General features: G+C 44.0%; 2 protein-coding genes and 1 long non-coding RNA gene across 6 annotated transcripts in view; 2 read left to right on the top strand and 1 right to left on the bottom strand.

Annotated features, from left to right (window-relative positions):
- The window catches only part of zhx3a (zinc fingers and homeoboxes 3a), a 22,982-nt gene extending 10,202 nt beyond the window's left edge, over positions 1-12,780 (bottom strand). Inside the window, exons 1-2 of one of the 4 annotated variants that reach the window (XM_016678352.1) lie at positions 9,012-11,734; positions 8,311-8,356 (exon numbers count right to left, since the gene is read on the bottom strand). The gene's annotated coding sequence lies outside the window, so the exon portion shown is untranslated. Of the gene's footprint in view, positions 1-951; positions 1,142-8,310; positions 8,357-9,011; positions 11,735-12,701 lie in introns of those variants that run through there. The other 3 variants (XM_007565653.2, XM_007565654.2, XM_016678353.1) reach the window with 3 other exon arrangements.
- LOC107837837 (uncharacterized) lies at positions 9,155-11,954 on the top strand. The gene is made up of 2 exons (XR_001663885.1): positions 9,155-9,233; positions 11,756-11,954. It is a non-coding gene; the product is annotated as an uncharacterized LOC107837837 (long non-coding RNA).
- fam83d (family with sequence similarity 83 member D) lies at positions 12,723-19,483 on the top strand. Its single transcript, XM_007565652.1, has 4 exons — positions 12,723-13,223; positions 17,181-17,348; positions 17,449-17,573; positions 18,244-19,483. Exons 1-4 carry the CDS (start codon positions 12,741-12,743, stop codon positions 19,088-19,090), a joined length of 1,623 nt encoding a protein of 540 aa, XP_007565714.1. The 5' UTR covers positions 12,723-12,740; the 3' UTR covers positions 19,091-19,483.

The following is a 19,483-nucleotide window of genomic DNA, read 5'->3' as shown; positions in this document are numbered from 1 at the left end:
ACACCGTAAACACCACAATTATTCATAGGTTTAATGCAATGAACATGTTTCTTCAAAGGTGGGAGTAATATGACTGACTTTTGAAGTGACCAGAATCCTGACTTTGAATCTGACAGCTAAGGATTATGGTGATGGTAAGGAGGCATTTCCATCTTAAAGACTTGGAGCTTTTCACCACAGAGAGGAAGTGCTGTTTCTAACAGCGTTCTGAACAGGGTGCCTGGCCAATAGTTTTGAACCAATTTTATGCACCGATCTTCTCTAACTCTGAAAATCAGCCACTGTGCCTTTGGGAGAGGACCCGCCCACCAGGTCACATTTCTCATCATGTGTGGTTGACAACAGTCACCCCACTGTTGTCAACATCGGCACTATGTTGTTATATTCAGTAACTTTTTAGGGAAAAAAGCTGGCATCAGTCAGAATCGGAATCAGCAGCTCAGGCTTTTTAGCCCTCCAGCAGTCTTTAGAGATGGGGTCAGTTGGACCCCACATTCGCTTTTATGAGTTTTTCTCTTTTTTATAGGGTTTCGGGAACTGACGATCTGATGGCGCTTCCCTGCGCTCCTCCTGAGCGTCATACTAAGAAAGCTGGAGGGTTAAAAAGCGGTGACCAGGCAAAAAACTTAAATTGGTGCACCCCTAGACCTGAGCTCTTCCTTTGAGAACATTTTTCCAAGATAATTGAATTAAATGTATAAGCAAAGCACAAAACAAGCGCTAATCAATACTATAGTTTAGAGAAAAACATCTTTCTCTAGAGATCTAAGAGATAAAGAGTAAGTAATCCACAGAGGAGAGGAAATCATTCTGTGGCCAGACTGGCCTTGTACAGAAGCTTGTCTCAGGGAAAAAAAATAATCCACTTCACTTCCTGAATGAATTGGAGGGGGGAAAAAAGGCCCAAAACAAACCCAAAGTTGAGCAAGGTTACATAAAAAATCAGGTCACCTATGAAAAGAATGGGCTGCTTTATGTAGCGGGCGAGACGTGCGATCAGACAACAAGGGCCGTCCAGACAGGGAGCCGCTGAATGGATGATCCTGAAAGGCCCGGCCTTGTGTTTCAGCTCGCTGGGTAGACAACAGCTCAGACGACGGCCGTCCCCGGTGTGTCGCATGCCCCCGTGCTGGCACTGGCTCTGTGGCACAGAGGGAGGAAACTCTTTTCATCTCAGCAGACCGGAGGAGCCACGCAGCAGTAGCAGCATCCGAAGTGAGCGAGAAGTGGCACAGCTCTCAGACGGGCTTTTTCCTGAACGCCCACGCGCGGAGCGAGCGCCGAGGCTGCCGCGCGCCGGACTAAAAACCGTGTTTGAACCATTCAGCTATTTTTTTTTCCCTTTCCCAAAACAAGCCTTTCAAAACAAATGGGATTAAGCTAGGTTTAAATTCTGATGGGGTTTTACACGTTCCGCTGGATTTAAGGTTTACAGCACAGCTCCCCTCCAGGTGTGCTCTTATAACCCTAATATAATACTTAAATCTAATTAGTATGTAATTGTATAATCTATGGGCTGCACAGTGGCGCATTTGGTAGAGCTGTTGCCTTGCAGCAAGAAGGTTCTGGGTTCAATTCCTGGTCTTTCTGCATGGAGTTTGCATGTTCTCCCTGTGCATGTGTGGGTTTTCTCCAGGTACTCCAGTTTCCTCCCACAGTCCAAAAACATGGGTTAATTGGCCTCTCCAAATTGCCCCTAGGTGTGAGTGTGTGTGCATGGTTGTTTGTCTCTGTGTTGCCCTGCGACAGACTGGCAACCTGTCCAGAGCGTACCCTCCCTCTCACCCAGAACGATAGCTGGAGATGGGCACCAGCAACCCTCCTGATCCCACTAAGGGACAAGGGTATAAAGAAAATGGATGGATGTATAATCTATTCTTGTACAGTGTGCTTAAAATATTCACACTCTTTGACCTTTTCACATTTTGCCAAATTACAACCATAAAATTTAATGTACTTTATTTATAGATGAGTAGTGGATTATTTTGAAGTGGGAAGGAAATGAATTATGATTCCAAAAGGTGTTGCGTACATTTGTATTCAGGCACCCTAAGTTAATAGTTTGTAGAACCACCTTAGGCTGTGATTACAGCTGCAAGTCTTTTGTATGTCCCTACCAGCTTTGCATATCTAGACAACAAATTTTGTTTTGTCTGGTCTTCTTTGCAAATGAGCTCAATCCCAGTCAGATTGGATGAAGAGCAACTGTGGATAATGATTTTAAAGTTTCGGCACATGAACCTCAATTGAGTTTAGGTCTGGCCTTTTGACTGTGGCATACTAAAAGATGAATGCAGCAATCTAAACGTATTTCCGGCTGTGTGTTTAGGATTGTAGTCCTGCTGGAAGGAGAATCTAATCCCCAGTTCCAAGTCTTTTACAGCCTAGAACAGTTTTTCTTGGCTTATCGTTTATTTGGCATCATTCATCTCCCCTACAGCACTGACTAGCCCCATGTTTCCCACTGAAGAAAATAATCCCCCTCTACAAGATGCTGCCACCACCATTTTTTACCATAGTGTATTTAGCGAGTTGGTTTTCCTCTACGCATAGTATTTTCCTTGTAGACCATAAAGTTTTCTAAAGATCAATTGGGGACCAAAATTACAACATTTGTTACATGTTCCGCTGATACTCCACTGGGTCAAATTATCCAAGCCAACCAAAAATCCTGCTCCTCTCCTCGCCTGTGGTGGGCTACACCAAGAACCACTGAATGAAACAACAGGAATACCTCAGAAGAAGACATCGAGCGCAACTTCCTTCTTCACAAAATGAAAACAAAAATCTAATTTATTTGTATTTTAGCAGTTGTAGAAGTTCTCTATTGTCTCTGATAAAAGACCACAAATCATTTCTCCCGCTAGTGTTCAAGTCGCACATTTGTTTTTATTGTATTTACCCAGAATTCAATGCACTATAGTCCACTTCCTGCTTTTAGTGTGGTCTCTGGCTCACTTGCATCCACATATGCGCCCTAAGTTCGCCGAGGTTTTTAGGCAACCAGAACTTGATTTTTGGTCTGCATCAGGGTTCAATTGCACATTTATACCTCCTCAAACAAACAGGACTTTCTGAACTAGAGCAAACAGGGCTTTATTTAGGGGAGTTGGTAAAAAGGGGCTGAGTACAAATGTACACCACACTATTATTAGTAAAAAAAAAAAAAAAGCGCTGTGTAACATTTTCCTTTTCCTTACTGTTGGCCTGTCACAGAAAAATTCAAATAAAATACAGAGGTTTCTGGCAATAAAGTCACAAAATGTGAAAAAATTCGAGCGGTGTGAATACTTTGGCAAAGCTTTGTATATTGGAGCATGTTGTTCCTATTTGAGCAATTCAATTAAGAGAAACCAGAGTGTATTCCCTCTCCTCCCCTCATAAACTGCTGCAGTAATTACAATATTACAACAGTAAAATTAATAAATAAATAAAGAATCCCATCCCCAATCCACAGCAAGTCGCTACCAGTGGAAAAGAGGAGCGAGGCTGCAAAGTGGCTGCTAGACACTAAAATTTAATTCAAAACAGTTCACCAATTCAGACACTCCCAGATTACTGGGTCACCTACGGCTGACGTCGGGCGAACGTGGACCTGCGTTTTTTGTTGTTTTTTTTTTGGTCGTCGTTGTCTTGTCACATGAAGGCTGGAGGAGAGGAAAGGACAAAGGAAGACGAAACTCAGACGTTTGGGTGTGAAGTGAGAGGATGACTGATGATGATGAGGATGATGACAGGCTGTGCCGTTTCAATATTCCTCCCTGCTGACACCCTGCGTAGGCACATACTCCCTCCTCACCTCCGCACCATTTAGCACCTGCACGGCTCTCCAAATCTTCGCTCTCAGAAGTGAGGAGCTGGTAAAGAGCGTCACGGTGTGACAGCCTCAGAGGGGCGAGAACACACACTCACACACACACACGCTCACACACCCACACACACACAAAACGAGAAACGAGAACAAAAAAACCCAAAACACTAAAATAAAAGCAGAAATCCTCAAGCTTATGACAACATTTGTTTTGTGTGTAATTTGCTCTGACAGTGATCTGCGGCTGTCTTCAGTGTCCTTAAAAAAAAAAAAAGAGTGGAGAAAACCTGGAGGGAGAGGAAGAAGGCGGTGGGGGGGGGGGGGGGGGGGTTGTCAGACATTTGAATGATCAAAAAAAAAAAATCTGTTTAGCAAAAAACGTTTCTGCCAAACATCCATTAGAGAGATTAATGTCATGTGAGTGGATCAGCTGGACACCCAAATATAAGCCAGGGACAGAGGAAAACGACAGTCTTCCACAGAGAGGAGCACTGGGAACAATGGTGCCTCATTTATACGGATGAACGTGATCCAGCGCCGGGAGGCTCGAGATGGCTGACTGGACCGTCTGCGATTCTTTCGGTTTTTCCTGCGAATTCGGGCTGCTCAGTTGTCCAGTACGCTCCGGTTCGGGGTGGGGGGAAGTGTTTGGGACAAGATGGACAGGCAGGTTTTACACTCTGAGCACGGATGGCGGTGTACGTGTGCAGAAAAGCGATACAGAGTCATGGGAGTCATTAGCGCGGCGCTCCTACAGGTCCCCACTCCCGCCCAGATGAAGACCCTGGGCAGTGAGGGGAACGGGGAGTTGGCGAGTGGTCTGCTTGTTTTCTTTCCTTCAGATGGGTGTGTTTGTGTTCGTAGTGATGTCTGAATGTCTGAGACGCAGGTGTTGTTAGCCAGCTTTGTGCTTCTCCTCACCAACACACACACACACACACACACACACACCCCACCCCTTTACCTCCATAACTGCAGCCTCGTCCACTGGGAGACTGGTCGGTGATGCCACTCATGTGTTAACATTGCCATGGCAACTCCACTCTTCCCCTTGCCCACCACACCACACACAACACAGTCCCCTGTCCACACCCACCAAAACAGCAAGACACAAATACACACACACACGCGCGCATGGTGAATTCCTTGGACTGCATCCGGAGCGGGGCAAACCTAATCCCAATGCCCCGCCGGCTGGGTTTGAAAAGTCCACACAAGGCGCGAGGTTCAGCTTTGGTCGAGGCCCACGACTGCTTCCCCCCGCAGCTGTGTTGCTCCGGTTGACGGGGCCTAATGGGAGGAATATCACAGCTGAACAAGCTACAAATGATCCCCCCCCCTATCTGGGGAGTTTTTAGTCCTGTGAAACCGTCGCGAAGGCCTTGCCGGCTGAGGCGGTACGGTGTGTACCTCGCCGCCCTCCGACCTGGCGTCTGATGGAGTCCTCGTCGTACCAACGCTCCCATCTGCAGCCCAGATGAATGACAGGCAAATAAACCCAAAAAAGCATCTGAGTCACGAATCCTTTTACATCACTTTTAATGAATAACTTCCTCCGCTCCGTAGCCAAGAATACAGACGCTCATAAAAGGGGAGGAATTAAGGCGAAAAGAAGGAAAGATGGCGGCACAGCGCCCATTGTAGTGTCCATCTTAAAATGGCTGACATTACAGCCTCTTCAAAACCACCAAAGCCTGGCAAATGCCAGCTCCTGCTGACTGAACCTTTCTTACATGGGACAGAGAAAAGAGGCAGGGGCTCTTCTAACGCCCCCACCCCTTCACCACCCACTATAGCCTGAAGGCTTTTTTTCAGAGCACAAACATTTCTTTTGGTTGGAACTATGCAAACATGCTGGTTTAGTGGGGCTCTTGGAGCGGGCTGGGCTTCGATACGGCATTGGTCTGACGACAAAAGCAACACCGAGAGGGATGAAAGACCCAAAGAGAAGTGAACCTGTGAGGAACGCCGTCCTTTCAGGAAGGGAAAAAATGGGGACTCGGTGTTGTCGTTTGGATAATTTTCTGCAAAAGATCTGTTTATGTCAAAACAGTTTGAAGATCCAGTTGGCATTAGACTGTAGGGTTTTTTCTCTCTCTCTGTCTCTCTCTCCTCTGAACTCGAGGAATGTTATACACTGCATGTCGGCTAAATCTGCAAATCATGACCATATGACCCTCTCCTCTGTATTCTCTGGCATGGTATTCATTTTGAGTCGTGGAAGGCAGACAAAAACATACCGTCTGTTGCCTTTAGAAGTCGGAACACAGCCGATCCCGAGAAGTGCATTATTCCCGGAATATGAGCGGTGGCATGTCGTTCATGGGGGAAATGGGCACTCTTGGCCCGCTGCGTTCTGTGTGTCTGTATACAAACACTCAGCCGGGGCCATAACGAAAACTATGAGCTGTGCCTAATTGCAGGGAGTGCAGGATGAAAAGCAATATGCCTGGCCTCATTAGAGCAGTTCCGAGAAGGGAGATGGAAGACTGTTCCCAGGGATCCACAAAAGGGAATTGACATTCCCCCAGTGTAAGCGCCCTACCGGAGTGAAAAAAAAAAAAGAAGAGAGAGTAAAAAACACTACGCACACACTGAGCTTACCGGGCCGAGCTCAGCACGCACGGTCTGCCGGAGCGGCACAACCAGAGCTCATTTCTCTTTGTTTTGCTGGACATCGTGCACTCCTGCAAATTAACTATCGTAGGGTAGAAACCGCCCGCTAGAGACCGGACTGTGGCCCGCCACAGCTGGAGTCCAAAAACGCCTACTTACACAACAGAGTAATATATCTACGTAATATACACACACACACATATATATGTGTGTGTGTGTGTATATTACGTAGATCAGAGATTGTGAAGCTGTGTATATATGTGTGTGAGTGATCTTAATCACTCACACTGTTGAGTGATTAAGATGTTTTCCAGAAAAGAAAAAAAAAGACCACTGATTCACGCTGGTCTGACCTCCTGCTTGGATAGTTTTGGGTTGTCTCCTGAGCTGTGGACTTTGGTCCCACACAATTCACAAATGGCACATTAGTCAGCACCCTAAAGGCACAGGGAGACACATGGCACTCAGAGCTCTGTCAATATTTATGTACAGACATAGAATGTGACCTACAGCGGCTCATATTTGCAAATCTAATGCCTCGGTGGTAATCTTCAGTTTGCAAAATATCTGCAGGTCCCTGATTTACAGCCCGAGATGCAAGAGAACTTTGTGACTGCCTAGGCACCCTGCGGGCTTAAAAATGTACAAACTGTACGAACACTGAGGAAAGCCATAATTTCAAAGTTACATCAACAGAATCCTATTTTAATGAGTCTGTTCCTTACGGTTCCGCCTGAACAAAACAAAAACTTCACCTCTCCTCGCAGAATCTGTAAGAACCCTGAAGGCAGTGGCATTTTGCCCAAAGCGCCCCTGAGTTATGGGGAGGCAGTACAGGTACTTCAATAAAAAGTGTTAATATCCACCCCCTCCTGCCATGCAGTTTGTAAATATGACCAGATGCATATTGTGGCTAACATTACTGAAGATCTGATTCTCAACTTTCAACTGATTCTTTTAAAGGACTCTGAACTGCATTAGCTCATCTGTAGATACAAACCCTCAATACTTAGACCAACAAAACCTGGACCATTTTACACTGAACACAGATTATCTATTACGCTTTATCCTTAGCATTAGGAGTACATCAGATTGAAAGAATTATAAAACCTGCATTGTGTGTAGACCAGCAACACTGGGATTTAATTATTGTCCATTGATGATTGATTCAGGGAAACTTTACATCAAGCAACTATACATCCAAGAACCACCGCTGTATAATGAGCTAGAGGTCAGCTTTTCTTTCACTGCCTGTTAGCCAAACCCAGCCCATTAGGTGTTCCAAATGGTCTCACTTTTGTCAATAAAAAATCTCATGTGAAACATGCATGAATTGTCATTTTGATGAGTGGGGATGCTGTTGTATCTCTGTTTAGCGCAGCAATGTAGCATGGGTGAGCATCATTGCTGGCTCTTATTAAAAAAGTGTGACAGAATCTTGACATCTGTGTATATAACTCGTCACCACAAGGTTAGTGTATGTATTATTAACATAGCAAAGGACGGCTGGGAACCAATTTCCTTTTGTCGTGAATAGATATTTACATGCTAATCAGCTTGTTGGATAGATATTTACTGCCAAAACAATACGTATGTGTAATAGATAATAGTACTCTATAAGTGAAAGATAAGAGATTGTTTGCAAGCAACAATAATATATAATTTTTTTCTAATAGTGTCCAGTTTCACTCTTAAGTATTTATTTAAAAATGTTAAAATACAAGTTGTTGAAGGTTTCTTGTTTTTTTTGTTGTTTTTTTACACATTTTGATGTGATAATTTTATGTAAAAGGTAAAAATCATATTTGAACATATTAATATGTTTTGGGAATAACTCACTTACATAAATGATCAGATCATCAACAATAACCACAGTTACTCACGTGGCCCGCCCCCTGGTTTAGGGCCTCATCTAACCTTGGACCGGCCCTGTGTGTATGCGCGTATGGCAGCAGCACATGTTGGTAGGAGGAAGAGACGGGAATTTAAAAAAAAAGAGCAAATGAATCCCGATATAAGGGCCTACCTTGCGCCGTGAGGGAGAAAGTGATAACGAGTGAAAAGAAAAACGATACAGTTCGAACATGTAGGAGTTGGGCACGCGCTGTGTTCAAAAGTCTTTCACAACTAAAAAAGCGCAGTGGAGAAACACAGCGCGTTGTGCAATAAAATAAGCAGATACGCCACATAGTATAGAGAGGCAGAACAGGGGGTGAGATCCCGCTGCTGGAGCCCAACTATAACAAACTGCCGAGTTAACCCGTTTCACTCCGCTCGCTCGGGTTGAGGGGGCAACACACACCGCCTCGGAGCCGACCCTGCCGACGGCGCTCCGTATAACCTTATATTCCCAAAAAATCCTCCACTCCCCCTTCCTCCACCTACTGTCGCCATTTTATACATTGGCGACTTGATATGTGCTGCCTTCACCGCGGCGCGAGCTCAAAATCCAATATTCAACGGCGACAAATAAATTCAGTAAACAACTTTGGAAACCGCACCGCGGGGATATACCGAGGCGTGTGTGTGTGTGTGTGTGTGTGTAAGCGTCCGTGGGGCTGCGGGAGAGTGGTTGAGTCCTTACCTCAGCGGCGGCGGCGGCAGCGGCGGTGGGAAAGATGGAATCCGACATTAATACATAAATTAATTATTTTGGCTCCGCTCGTTTCGCTTTGAGAAGAAGAAGTCGAGTTTTTTTGTTGTTGTTGTTTTTTTTTTTTTTTTTTTAAAAAGGGAAAGAGGGGGCGGCTGCTCCCCTTAAGTGAACCCAGTGAACTGGCGTGAACCCGTCGGTGACCACAGCAAGGTATGTTACATTGCGCTACCTTCTCAAAGCCGTCAGCTCCACTGTACGAGGACGGCAAAAACAACTATGGTCGGCGGCGCAGGACGAGGGAGCTCCAAAAAATTATAGCGAGTGTATTTCCTATGAACACGTGACGCGGAGCGTCATCCAAAATCCAAAAGCCCTTTCATCTAAAATTTTGGAGAGGGGCGGGGATGAGATGGGGATATATGCATATGTGTGTGTGAGTGGAGTGAGTGCTTGTACCAAAAAAAAAAAATGGAAGGCACACTGATCCCCTCTGCACATTTGGGTTTATTCTTATAACTCATGAAGCGGTGCTGATGGATTTATTGTTTAAATTAGGAATCTGATCTAAATTCATGCGCCCTGAAGGTTCCCCTTCCAAAAATCTCATTAATTAAGTAACATGCGTGTTCCATTAGATGCGTGTCTTATTAGAAGGAGGAGGAGGAAGAAGAAAAAGAAAAGAAAAAAAAAAGCCTTAATGGGCTGTGTGTGCTGTGTATCACCGTTGTGGGAGCTGTCATTTAAAGCACATGCCTGTCAGCCCACCGGCTCAAATGGACATTTTTACGCACACGCGTAATTATTTGAGAGCAAATTTGTGCAGATGCGCCGTAACCGTAGCCTGCGCTACCCGTGTGTGTGTGTGTGTGTGTGTGTGTGCGCGCGCGCGCGCGCGCTTAAACGCAGGAGGATAATTTCCCTTTGAATCAAATTAGAGCTGCTGTACTGATGCGCGCCCTGTAAAATATGATTTGCGCGGCCGCGGCCCTTCGTGACCCCTGATGGCCCTTTTTTTCTGTGCGTAAAAGCCCATATAGAGAGAGGAGCGCGCGGGCCCCAAACACGCCGGAACAAGCTGGAATTTATGTATAGCACGAAAATAGATGGTGAAAACGGAATTAAATTAAATAGTTTAACAGAAAATGGTAACAACTTCACAGAATAATGTGGCAATAACGTTCAGAAGGCCCTGAAGTTTTTGGCACACGTTTATAAATGTATAGATCTATATAAGGATCTTGTGTGTAACAAGTGGGTGGGCTGCTCTGATAGGCCCTCCATCCATGCAAGCAGGCAGAAATATACTCTGAGCAGAAGAACACATGGGACTAATAGTTCTATACGCTTCCAGTATCACAAAGATGGATTTACTCTGCCTTTCCATTATGTCCTTTACCGGATTCAGAAGTTGCCTGTAGCTGTATACAGTCAGGAAAGGGGTAGGGGGGAAAGATGAATTATCTATGAGACAGATGAATCACCCACCATTAAAGCAAAAACACTCTGACTAGCAGGATTGCAGAAGAGTATGACCTAGCGTAAGGAGTCTAGTGTGAGACAGCTCTGCCCAAGATTAGGATTAAAATTATATTTGCATTTCCTAAAGGTGTGGCGTGTGAAGATGGAGAACTGCAAAGATGGTGTTTAAGTCTGTTTTCGTTTTTACTTTAATACTCCATTTAAACATCGAGCTGATCTCTGCTATTTTTTTTTTGTCAAACTAAATACAACTCTCAAATTTCCATGGAGAAATAAAAACCACCTGAACACACCACTTAGATGTTCATTTTTCATCGAAAGGACAAGCCTGTTGAGGTTCTTTATTTAGGACGCTGTCCTGTTTCATTCGACAAACTTCGACTTTTTTTTCCACAACATACTGCATGGTTCAGGTTGAACTGAAACTTTCTTTAATCCAGCTTTCCTTAGAAACTGCAATCAGAGCTTCTCTAAAACATATTAGCCTTTCGATATGCAGTCAAGGCCCTGAGTACGACCTGTGCTGCAACTCTAAATTTATTTTTAATTTCTTTTACTTTTTGTCTCATTTGATATACTTCTCAATAGATGGTGTTATTCTGTTTGAAATGGAACATAGCTCATTGTTCATTTATAGCTCAGTTAGATGTATGTTGTTTCCTGAAAATGCTTTTTTTTAATGTATTGTAAAAGAAAAACCCCCACTGCAAAACAGTAATGGCCTTGAAGTTGACCTTGGTACTCATAAAATCATATTGAAATTCTCCTCAGTTTGTAACACTTGTGATATTTTTTTTGCATAAATGATGTGATTTGTGAAATCATTTGGGAAAGACGACGTCTGGACTGTCGAGATGCATAATTTTTTTCACATTTGATATTCTAAACTGCATGTGATTGCATTGTATTATAATCGAATTGGACTCCATACAATTAAATATGAATCTGTCAATTTAATTTGGTTGTTTTATTTCTGTATAGCAGTATCTGTGTTTGACCTGTCTACTGATGACATTAGTTGTTAACTTGTGACATATAAATAAATCAAAAAGCTGCATGCCTCAGCAAAAAGACAGGCTGGAGGTATTTTCTAGATCATGAAGATGAATTTTTTTTATGTACATATCAACATTCAGGCCTTCAGGATGACACCAATACCATGTTGTTATTCTAAAATAACACTGAACTCCTCCTTTGATTTTTGTTTTTGCATTCTTATTTTATATTAATAATTTGGTGTTTTGTTTCTCCAGCTGTGTGCAAAATAAGATTGTGGCAGATCACTTCCCCTACCCCACCTGTTGCTGCTGTCTGTGGGTCAGCTGGGTGAAAGAAGGCTCCGGCACAGCTTCCCTGGCATTCAAATCAGACCATTTCAGCTGTTTGTAATTTCCAGAGCGTTGAGCAGCCAGCAGAACACAATGTTCTACAAAGTAAACACTTGAAAACAAATGCTAACTTTAAAAGGTATTTGTCCTATATTTTGTCTCGTCTGTATAAAAATCAAAACAAATAATTTAAACAGATGTAAAAAAAAAAAAAAAAGTTAGGATGTTGTAGTTTTGTAAGAAAAACTAATGCCTTTCTATTTTTAATAAATGTAATGTATCATGTATTTATTTGTTAAAATAATTTATCTTAATTAAATGTTCTTCTGTCGTGAATAATCCTTTGACCTGTGATAGTAGTCCCTATGCTTTTCATTTTAATGCTTTTTTTCCAGGTCATTTTAGAGGATAAACATCGTGATGACTCAAAAACGTTAAATGTCGTCACATGTTCAATTAAAAATGGCTTCGTCTTTAGTCTTTCTAATAAAAAAAAAAAGTGTGCTAGTTTAACCTCTCTGTAGCTTGGAGTTCAAGTTCAGAGTCAACCATGCGAGAACACGCGGGGACGTGGTTTCTTCTGTTACTGAAAGGAAAAGTTGTCAGAGTGAGAGGTCTCGGGCCTTTTCTGATCTCTGTTCTGTAACCGGACCACAGCAGAGCGCGAGGGGGCCGTACAAGAGGTTTTGTTTGCCTCCAAACGAGCCAATGAGAGCCGCCGGAGCTCAGATTGACACCCGAGTAGACGAGCCCAGAGCCGCCATTCAGGTTAGACCAGCGTCCACCAGCCAATAAGCGGGCTGGACGGGTAGCAACGGAGGGAAGAGACAAAATACAAATTTCCCCTCCTTCCTGGAGGTGAGAACGTTACCTGTGCTTCTACCGTTAACGGAGGGAAGAAGTCCCAGCCATGGCTCTGTCGCAGACGTTGGACGACTCCCCGTTGAGGCTGGGTCAAAGACCCTCCGCGGCCGACGCTGTCAACCTGCAGGAAGTCTACAACGAGAGGCACCGGCTGGCTCTGGAGGAGCTGCTCTCCGGCGGGGTCGAGAACTTTCTGGATTTCCTCAAGAGGGAGAAGATTCCCAACTTTCTGTCGGACGATGAGATCCAGCGGATCCGGAGCGCCGCCGTACCTCCGCCGCGGTGCGTCTCGGTTCACGGGGAGGAGCTGGAGCAGTCGCTCGGCAGCTCGTTGGACTGCTCCTCGGTCACTTACTTCCCCGAGGTGTCCGACGTGGAGCCGCCGCTGCTGGAGATCGGATGGCCCGCCTTCACCGCGGGCTCCTACCGGGGAGTGACGCGGGCCGTGGCTCACTTCCAGCCCAGCTATGGAGAGACTATTTACGCCTGCAAAGAGGCTGCGAGGCGGATGATCAAAAGTGCAAAAGAGGTAAAAATCCCAATAAAAATAATATATTCTCTAACTGAAAACACATTTTACTAGAAGTCTTGATTTTTCAGCTGGTGCCAGTACTTTTTTTATATTGCTCTGAAGGCTGCAGAATACTGTGTGTGTGTGTGTGTGTGTATATATATATATATATATATATATATATATATATATATAAAGAGGCTTTTTATTATGCAGTGTTGTGTAACATGTAATCAAGCAGACCTTTCTCTTGACATAAATTCCAGGGAAATTCCTAAATCCTCTTTGGCCCTTCCTGGAAATATACTGCAGATTGTCTCCATGGAGTCAGACAAATGTCTGATTGTTATAAATTAATTCAGCTTTAGCTTTTTCAATCAGCAGTGATATCAGACCACATGCTTGTACTATCTCAAAAGATTAAAAAAAAAAACAGTTTTAAATGGGACCTGTCGTCAGTGTAATCTCTGGTTTTGTACAGAGACTTTCCAGTTTACAGGGATCTTGCAGGAGGAAAAGCACCTCAGGCCTGTGTGGAACCTGAGTACCAGATGTGCCTCCACTTGCTTTGCTCACCTGCAGGACACATTGAGCTCCCTGCTTCACCATGAAGCTTCAAACACACATTTTGTCTTTGACTCGCACCTTTAAGGCAGGTGCTATGCGTGTTTCTGTAGCTGGTTTCCTATGAAGAAGTGTGGAGTTTAAGAATTTTTCCAAGGTGAGGACGAGTATGGAGAATGAAAGCGGAGCAGGGAAAGTGTATGCATTTCGAGACTTTTTCCTAAACTTCCACCCATCCAGTGCACTGGCTTAATATCCTTTACATTTATCCAGCTCCTTTACCACCTTCATATAAAATCTTTAAGGTTACATAGTGGTAGGAAATCATCCAATGAAAAAATCAGTAACTTGGACCGATTACAGTTTTCGGGCTGATCACCGATCTTCAGAAAGCCTGACCTGCTGAGGCCTTTTTTTTTCTTTTCTTTTCTCTTCTCTGAAAGTCGCTAAACATTGCGACACAGTTGCTAAGTTAGCAACAGTTGGGGTGGCTATTGTTAACCAGTCATGTGCAGACATGACCTTGTGGGTGGGGCCAGTCAGTCCACCCTCTGTCCTGGCAGAACCACAGGAGAATGCAGCTGATTTTTGAGACCATTGCGGGGATTCATGAGATCAGTTTCACATGGAAGTGCAAGCAGATCCCCCAAAACTAATCGGGCAGTTTGTTGGCTCACACAAATTGTTGGAGCGATATCACATTGACAGCGAAATTAGTTGTGACAAATCCACCTTCCTTTAGTGCCAGTTGTGGATATCTAGAGCATTGAGACTCCGTCAAACAGATGTAGCCGATACGGGAAGTGTGAATTCCTGATTTCTGAATACTTTTGTTCTAGGTGTGGCTATTTATCGTACCATTTATCATTTATCGTGACGAATTTCTTGTCGCAAGAATTTTTGAATTTTCTTTCTCCCAATAAAGTCCATTTGATGATGTTTCGAACCCTCAAAAACTGTTCTCATCGTCGGGTTTGATAGTTCTACAAATGTGTCCGCTGTTTGTCCAATGAAGGCATTGGACAAACAGCGTCAATGTTTGTCCAAAACATTGACGCTGTCAATACAAACTTATTGAAGTTTGTATTTTCAAACTTCAATAAGTTTGAAAATACAATTACCGTGTGCAGTTTAGTGATGCAAACCAAACTTCTTTACGTGATTGGTGTCCTAAAATGTGCATTACAAATGGGAATGTTTTTCAAGAGCATTATTTATGTTGGTGGGGTTATAATTGCTGTGACTCACAGTTGCACAGTTACCTAATAAATATGCAATAAATAGTTCTTATTGCCTCTTTTATCATTATCACAATAGTACTGCAAAATACTGTTGTAGTACTGATAAAACTTTAAGTCCATGTGACTCACCTCTACATTGCTCTAGTAATATTGTGCACACTGATGTTGCAAATTGGTGGTATTGTGGAGCATTACTGAGAAGTAAAATTTTAGTCATTCCCTAATCAGACTCGCAAAATGTTTTCTAAAAAAACATGATGAAATATACTGAAAAAAGCGCTGAAATCCATGATCCTGTGAGTTATTTTAACAAACTTCAAAATATTGCATTGACAAAGTAAGCTTGCAGTGCTTGTCTAGATCTCTTATTGCAAAGGTTTGAGGGAAGTTGTCTCAGTTTTTGTGTTGGCCGAACAGAAAAGCTCTTTGAACAGCTTCAGGCATTAAGGTCTCATAATTATTTTGGCAGTTTTGTTGAGCATAAGCAGACCCTAAGCTGCAGTTCCGACGGCCCATTAAATCGCACAAACTGGCAATAAAAGTTAAACAGATGAAACAGGCAGAGATGGCATAGATGGGGAGAAAAGTCAACATATTTAGCATCAGCAGGAGGCAGAGCGAGTAGAGGACAGAGGACCAGTGTTGTGGCTTTTTTTTTCTTTTTTGTTTTTTTTTTCCCAAAAAGAATGTTGAACGTTTGTAGTTTTGTGTGAGAATCAGCAACATTAGAGAAACAAGTGCAAACAGGAGGAAAATATGGTCACATTCACATTTTAAATCACCTCGGAGTCATCAATTAGTCTCCTTCAAACCCAGTGCACCAATTGCAGTTTTCCAGCCAATCACCCATCCAGACCGATTTTTATTTGGTTTGTTTTTATAACTGACATGGTCAGGTGTCATAATGTCGCATCTTATTTTGTTGAAATACACTGAACAATATAAAGTTGTTTTAACTGCTTTCAAGTATAAATGAGAAGGTTAGAGTTGACAGTGGCTGATTGTGAAGAACTTGGCTGAAGTGAATCAGATCGGTTCCATATGCAAGTATTGGCCAATCGTCCAGTTTGAAGAAAATCTGGGTTGATTTATCAGTTCACCCCGATATTTCTGTCAACATCCTACCGTTTTTCTTGACTCTCCATGTTTGAATCCTGACCACTGTAGACACACAAGCCAAAAATTCAGAGTAAACCTTTGTATTTATATTCCAAAATGACGACAAAAAAAGACAACTCCAGTAATTTGAGTGTGGGAATATAATTTTTTTTACCTTTTTATTCTATAGTAAGCACAAAAGCTACATTCAAACCAGCAAACCAGAAAAGGCCATGGCATGAGCAAACACACAAATGAGGAAATAAATACACCAATAAATGATCAAATAATCGTCTTTAAGCATTTATTCATTCTGTTTGTCCCGATTTTTAATTGCCACACAGGGATTTGAAAGTGAAAATGTGTAGGAACCTTCATGTACGACGAGGTCCTTTTGTTCTTTTGTGATGTTAAACAGCTCAGTGTGAAGCGCCTCTGTAGGTATATGGAAGCCACTCACTGTATCGCCGCAATGTTTACTGGTGTGCTCAAAGGAGCAGCCTTCATCTCTGTCCCTTAAAAAATAAATCATCCGCACACGGCAGACCCCCTCCCAAAAAAATGGGACAGGGTTGTGGGGGCTCTCTTGACAAGCTGCGTTTGAATAACGCCAGTTTGAAGCCTCGAATCGAAGATACACCCATGTCTAATCCTCGACACGCAACCTTTACCGCAGCATGCGAAATTCCATTCGTCGGTGTGAAAAAGACGAATCTCAGTGGCCCAAAAAAATAAAAAATAAAATCCACAGAAAGAAAGAGGAAAGCCCTCCAGCTCACCTACGTTTCTTCTGTATAAAAGTCATTTGTTTGCTGACCAAGCATCACGGCCGATCTCCATGGCAACGGATCACAGTCAATAGAAAGCTCATGAACGCGCGTGCGTGCACACACATTACAGCGCGAGTGTGTGACAGGGCTCCACAGCCCTACTTGAATGAGGCCTTGTGTTTGATAATAATGAAAACACAATCATGTGCTAGATCTTGCGAGCGGCGGCTCGAACAGGAATTTTATTATATTGCCTCTGTGATTTTTTTTTCTCCTAATTTCTTTTCTTATTTCCACTGCAGGTGATCGCCATAGTGACGGACTCCCTCACAGACCTGGATATCTTTAGGGATCTTCAGGAGGCATGCTCCCACCGCAGGGTGCCCGTCTACATCCTGCTCGACCAGTCATGCGCTCCCGCTTTCCTGAGGATGTGCAGGAACGTCGGCGTTCGCCTGGATGACCTGCGGGTATGTAGTTGCTTCGGTTTAGCTGGCCGTGCCTTTATGGGCACAACATGAGCAGCAAATGAGCATCAGAGCCAAACAATTTACCCTCGGTACTTTGCAGCAAATGAGAGTGCGAACCGTCGCTGGCACGACGTACTACATGAGGTCTGGAGCCAGGATCACCGGGAAAGTTCATGAGCGGTTCATGCTGATCGATGGGAACAGAGTGGCCACGGGTTCATACAGGTACGGCACCGTTGGTCCACAAACCGGACTGTATGTTATGTGATATAGCAACACAAAGTAGGGTGTTACTGAAAAGCATCAGTGGGCACACTTTTGCTAATGCAATAATAGCGGAGCTAATTTTTTGTTTAGGGCATTAGCTAACTTTAAAAATGTTTTGCACACTTGGCTTCCCCTAAATTCATATTTCCTGATCAATTTTAAGGCACTAATTTGCAAACTTCCAGTTGAATAAAGGTCGACATCTTTCTTAAAGTTTTGGTTATTAGGACATTATAAAACATGTTAAGTATGAAAATTAAATTGGCTGTTAAGAGGGCTGTAGCTTCTGAAAAGACTTGATGTAGAGCTTGAGCGTTAGCTTGACCTACATGCTATGCTGGCGAGTAACTTTAGTGTTAGCTACCGCTAAATACTGTGTTGGTGTAGCACTTTAGCATTAGCTCCTGCTAAATACAGTTTTGGTGTGTCAGCTAAATACCATGTTGGTGTATCGCTTAATGTTAGCTTCTGCATTTAGCTTCTACTAAATGTCGATTTGGCATAGTGCTTTAGTTTTAGCGCAGCTAACTTTATACTCAGTGGTGCCTACCACCGATTGTTGGATTCAAGTATTTGTGTCTTCCTGTATTCAAACATGCAGCTTGATGAATCCTCTTCCTGTTTCCAGGTTCAACTGGACTGATGGTAAACTGAACAGCAGCAACCTGATCGAGCTCTCGGGTCAAATAACAGAGAAGTTCGACGAAGAGTTCCGCATCCTCTATGCCCAGTCCCAGCCCATCAACGCCCGCGGGCCTCAGAGCGTCCGAGGCAGCGGCGTCCTTGAGCACCTCAGCATCAAACACTTGGCCACCTGCTCGCCTCGCATGAGCAGAGAGAAGCCCACTGAGCCGGTTCACCTGACCAGCACCCCCAGCCGTAAACCCCAGACGTCACACGAGCCTTCCTTTCCGAGTCCCCGTCAAACCAGCCCAGTGTCTGACTCCTCCACCATAGACGGGGGCACGATGGAGCAGAAGCTCATTCAGGAGGAGGTCCTGGCCGCCAGCATAAATTATTGTCTTCCCACAGAGCGGCATGCGGAGAAAGACGCAGCGAGCCCCACTGCCGCCTCCCGCCACATCTCGACCCAGACCAGCCATTCGGTGACAGACGGCGACACACAGACCGACGCTCAGGGCCTCGGCCCAACTTCCACAGCCAAAACACCGCAACAGGACAGATCCCCCAAGCAGATCCCAGCACCCCATGCAGATCCGGACATTTCTCTGAAGGACGCCTTTCACGAGCTGTCCAAAGAGCGGCGGAGCCACTACTCGGCCATCCGATCCAAACTGGAACACATGGTGACCTCCCTGACTGAGAGGCGAGAGCTGGCGGACGTCACCAACGTGACTCAGGGCGTCGGAGCCGCTCGCAGCAGCAGGCAGAGGAACCACAAAGACACAAATCCCGGACCGCCTGCCGAAAGTGGGGGCATGGGCACGTGGCCAAGAGCCAGATGTGTGCACTAGCTCATCTGCAGGGTTTTTAAAGCTGCAAGGGAGCAGGGAATGAGGTGTTGAGATGCTTCCTTTGTTCTAAATGAACAAATTTTATTATAGATATTTTCTTTGTTTTAATTCTTAGCTGACATTTTGTCATTTTTTTTCCCTGAAGATTTTTCTATAATTTCTAGGTGCTGGGTTCTAAATTACTATTAAATTATGCCAGAAATTTTCAACCAAGAGAACAGTCTCTAAGACATGAGTCAAGCCTGTTGTAGTACGAGCGAAAAACAGACAGAATCACTGTTTTAGCTATTCAAATGTGCCTTGTGCTGCTGTAACTAGTTCCAAAGATCGTTCTGGAGAGCAGCTGGCTCTCACCGTGCCTCGAAAAATAAAAAGCATCAATTTTCCACGTAA

The sequence above is a fragment of the Poecilia formosa genome, unplaced genomic scaffold (genome assembly GCF_000485575.1).
Source record: "Poecilia formosa unplaced genomic scaffold, Poecilia_formosa-5.1.2 Scaffold181, whole genome shotgun sequence".
NCBI lineage: Eukaryota > Metazoa > Chordata > Actinopteri > Cyprinodontiformes > Poeciliidae > Poecilia > Poecilia formosa.
This window is presented reverse-complemented; position numbering and strand designations above follow the sequence as displayed.

What these genes read in the sequence shown, in the direction of transcription:
- fam83d (XM_007565652.1), top strand. Translation starts at nt 12,741, where the DNA reads ATGGCTCTGTCGCAGACGTTGGACGACTCCCCGTTGAGGCTGGGTCAA. An exon ending in TTCGCCTGGATGACCTGCGG is followed by an intron (nt 17,349 to 17,448) that starts GTATGTAGTTGC and finishes GGTACTTTGCAG; the next exon opens with CAAATGAGAGTGCGAACCGT. An exon ending in GTGGCCACGGGTTCATACAG is followed by an intron (nt 17,574 to 18,243) that starts GTACGGCACCGT and finishes TCCTGTTTCCAG; the next exon opens with GTTCAACTGGACTGATGGTA.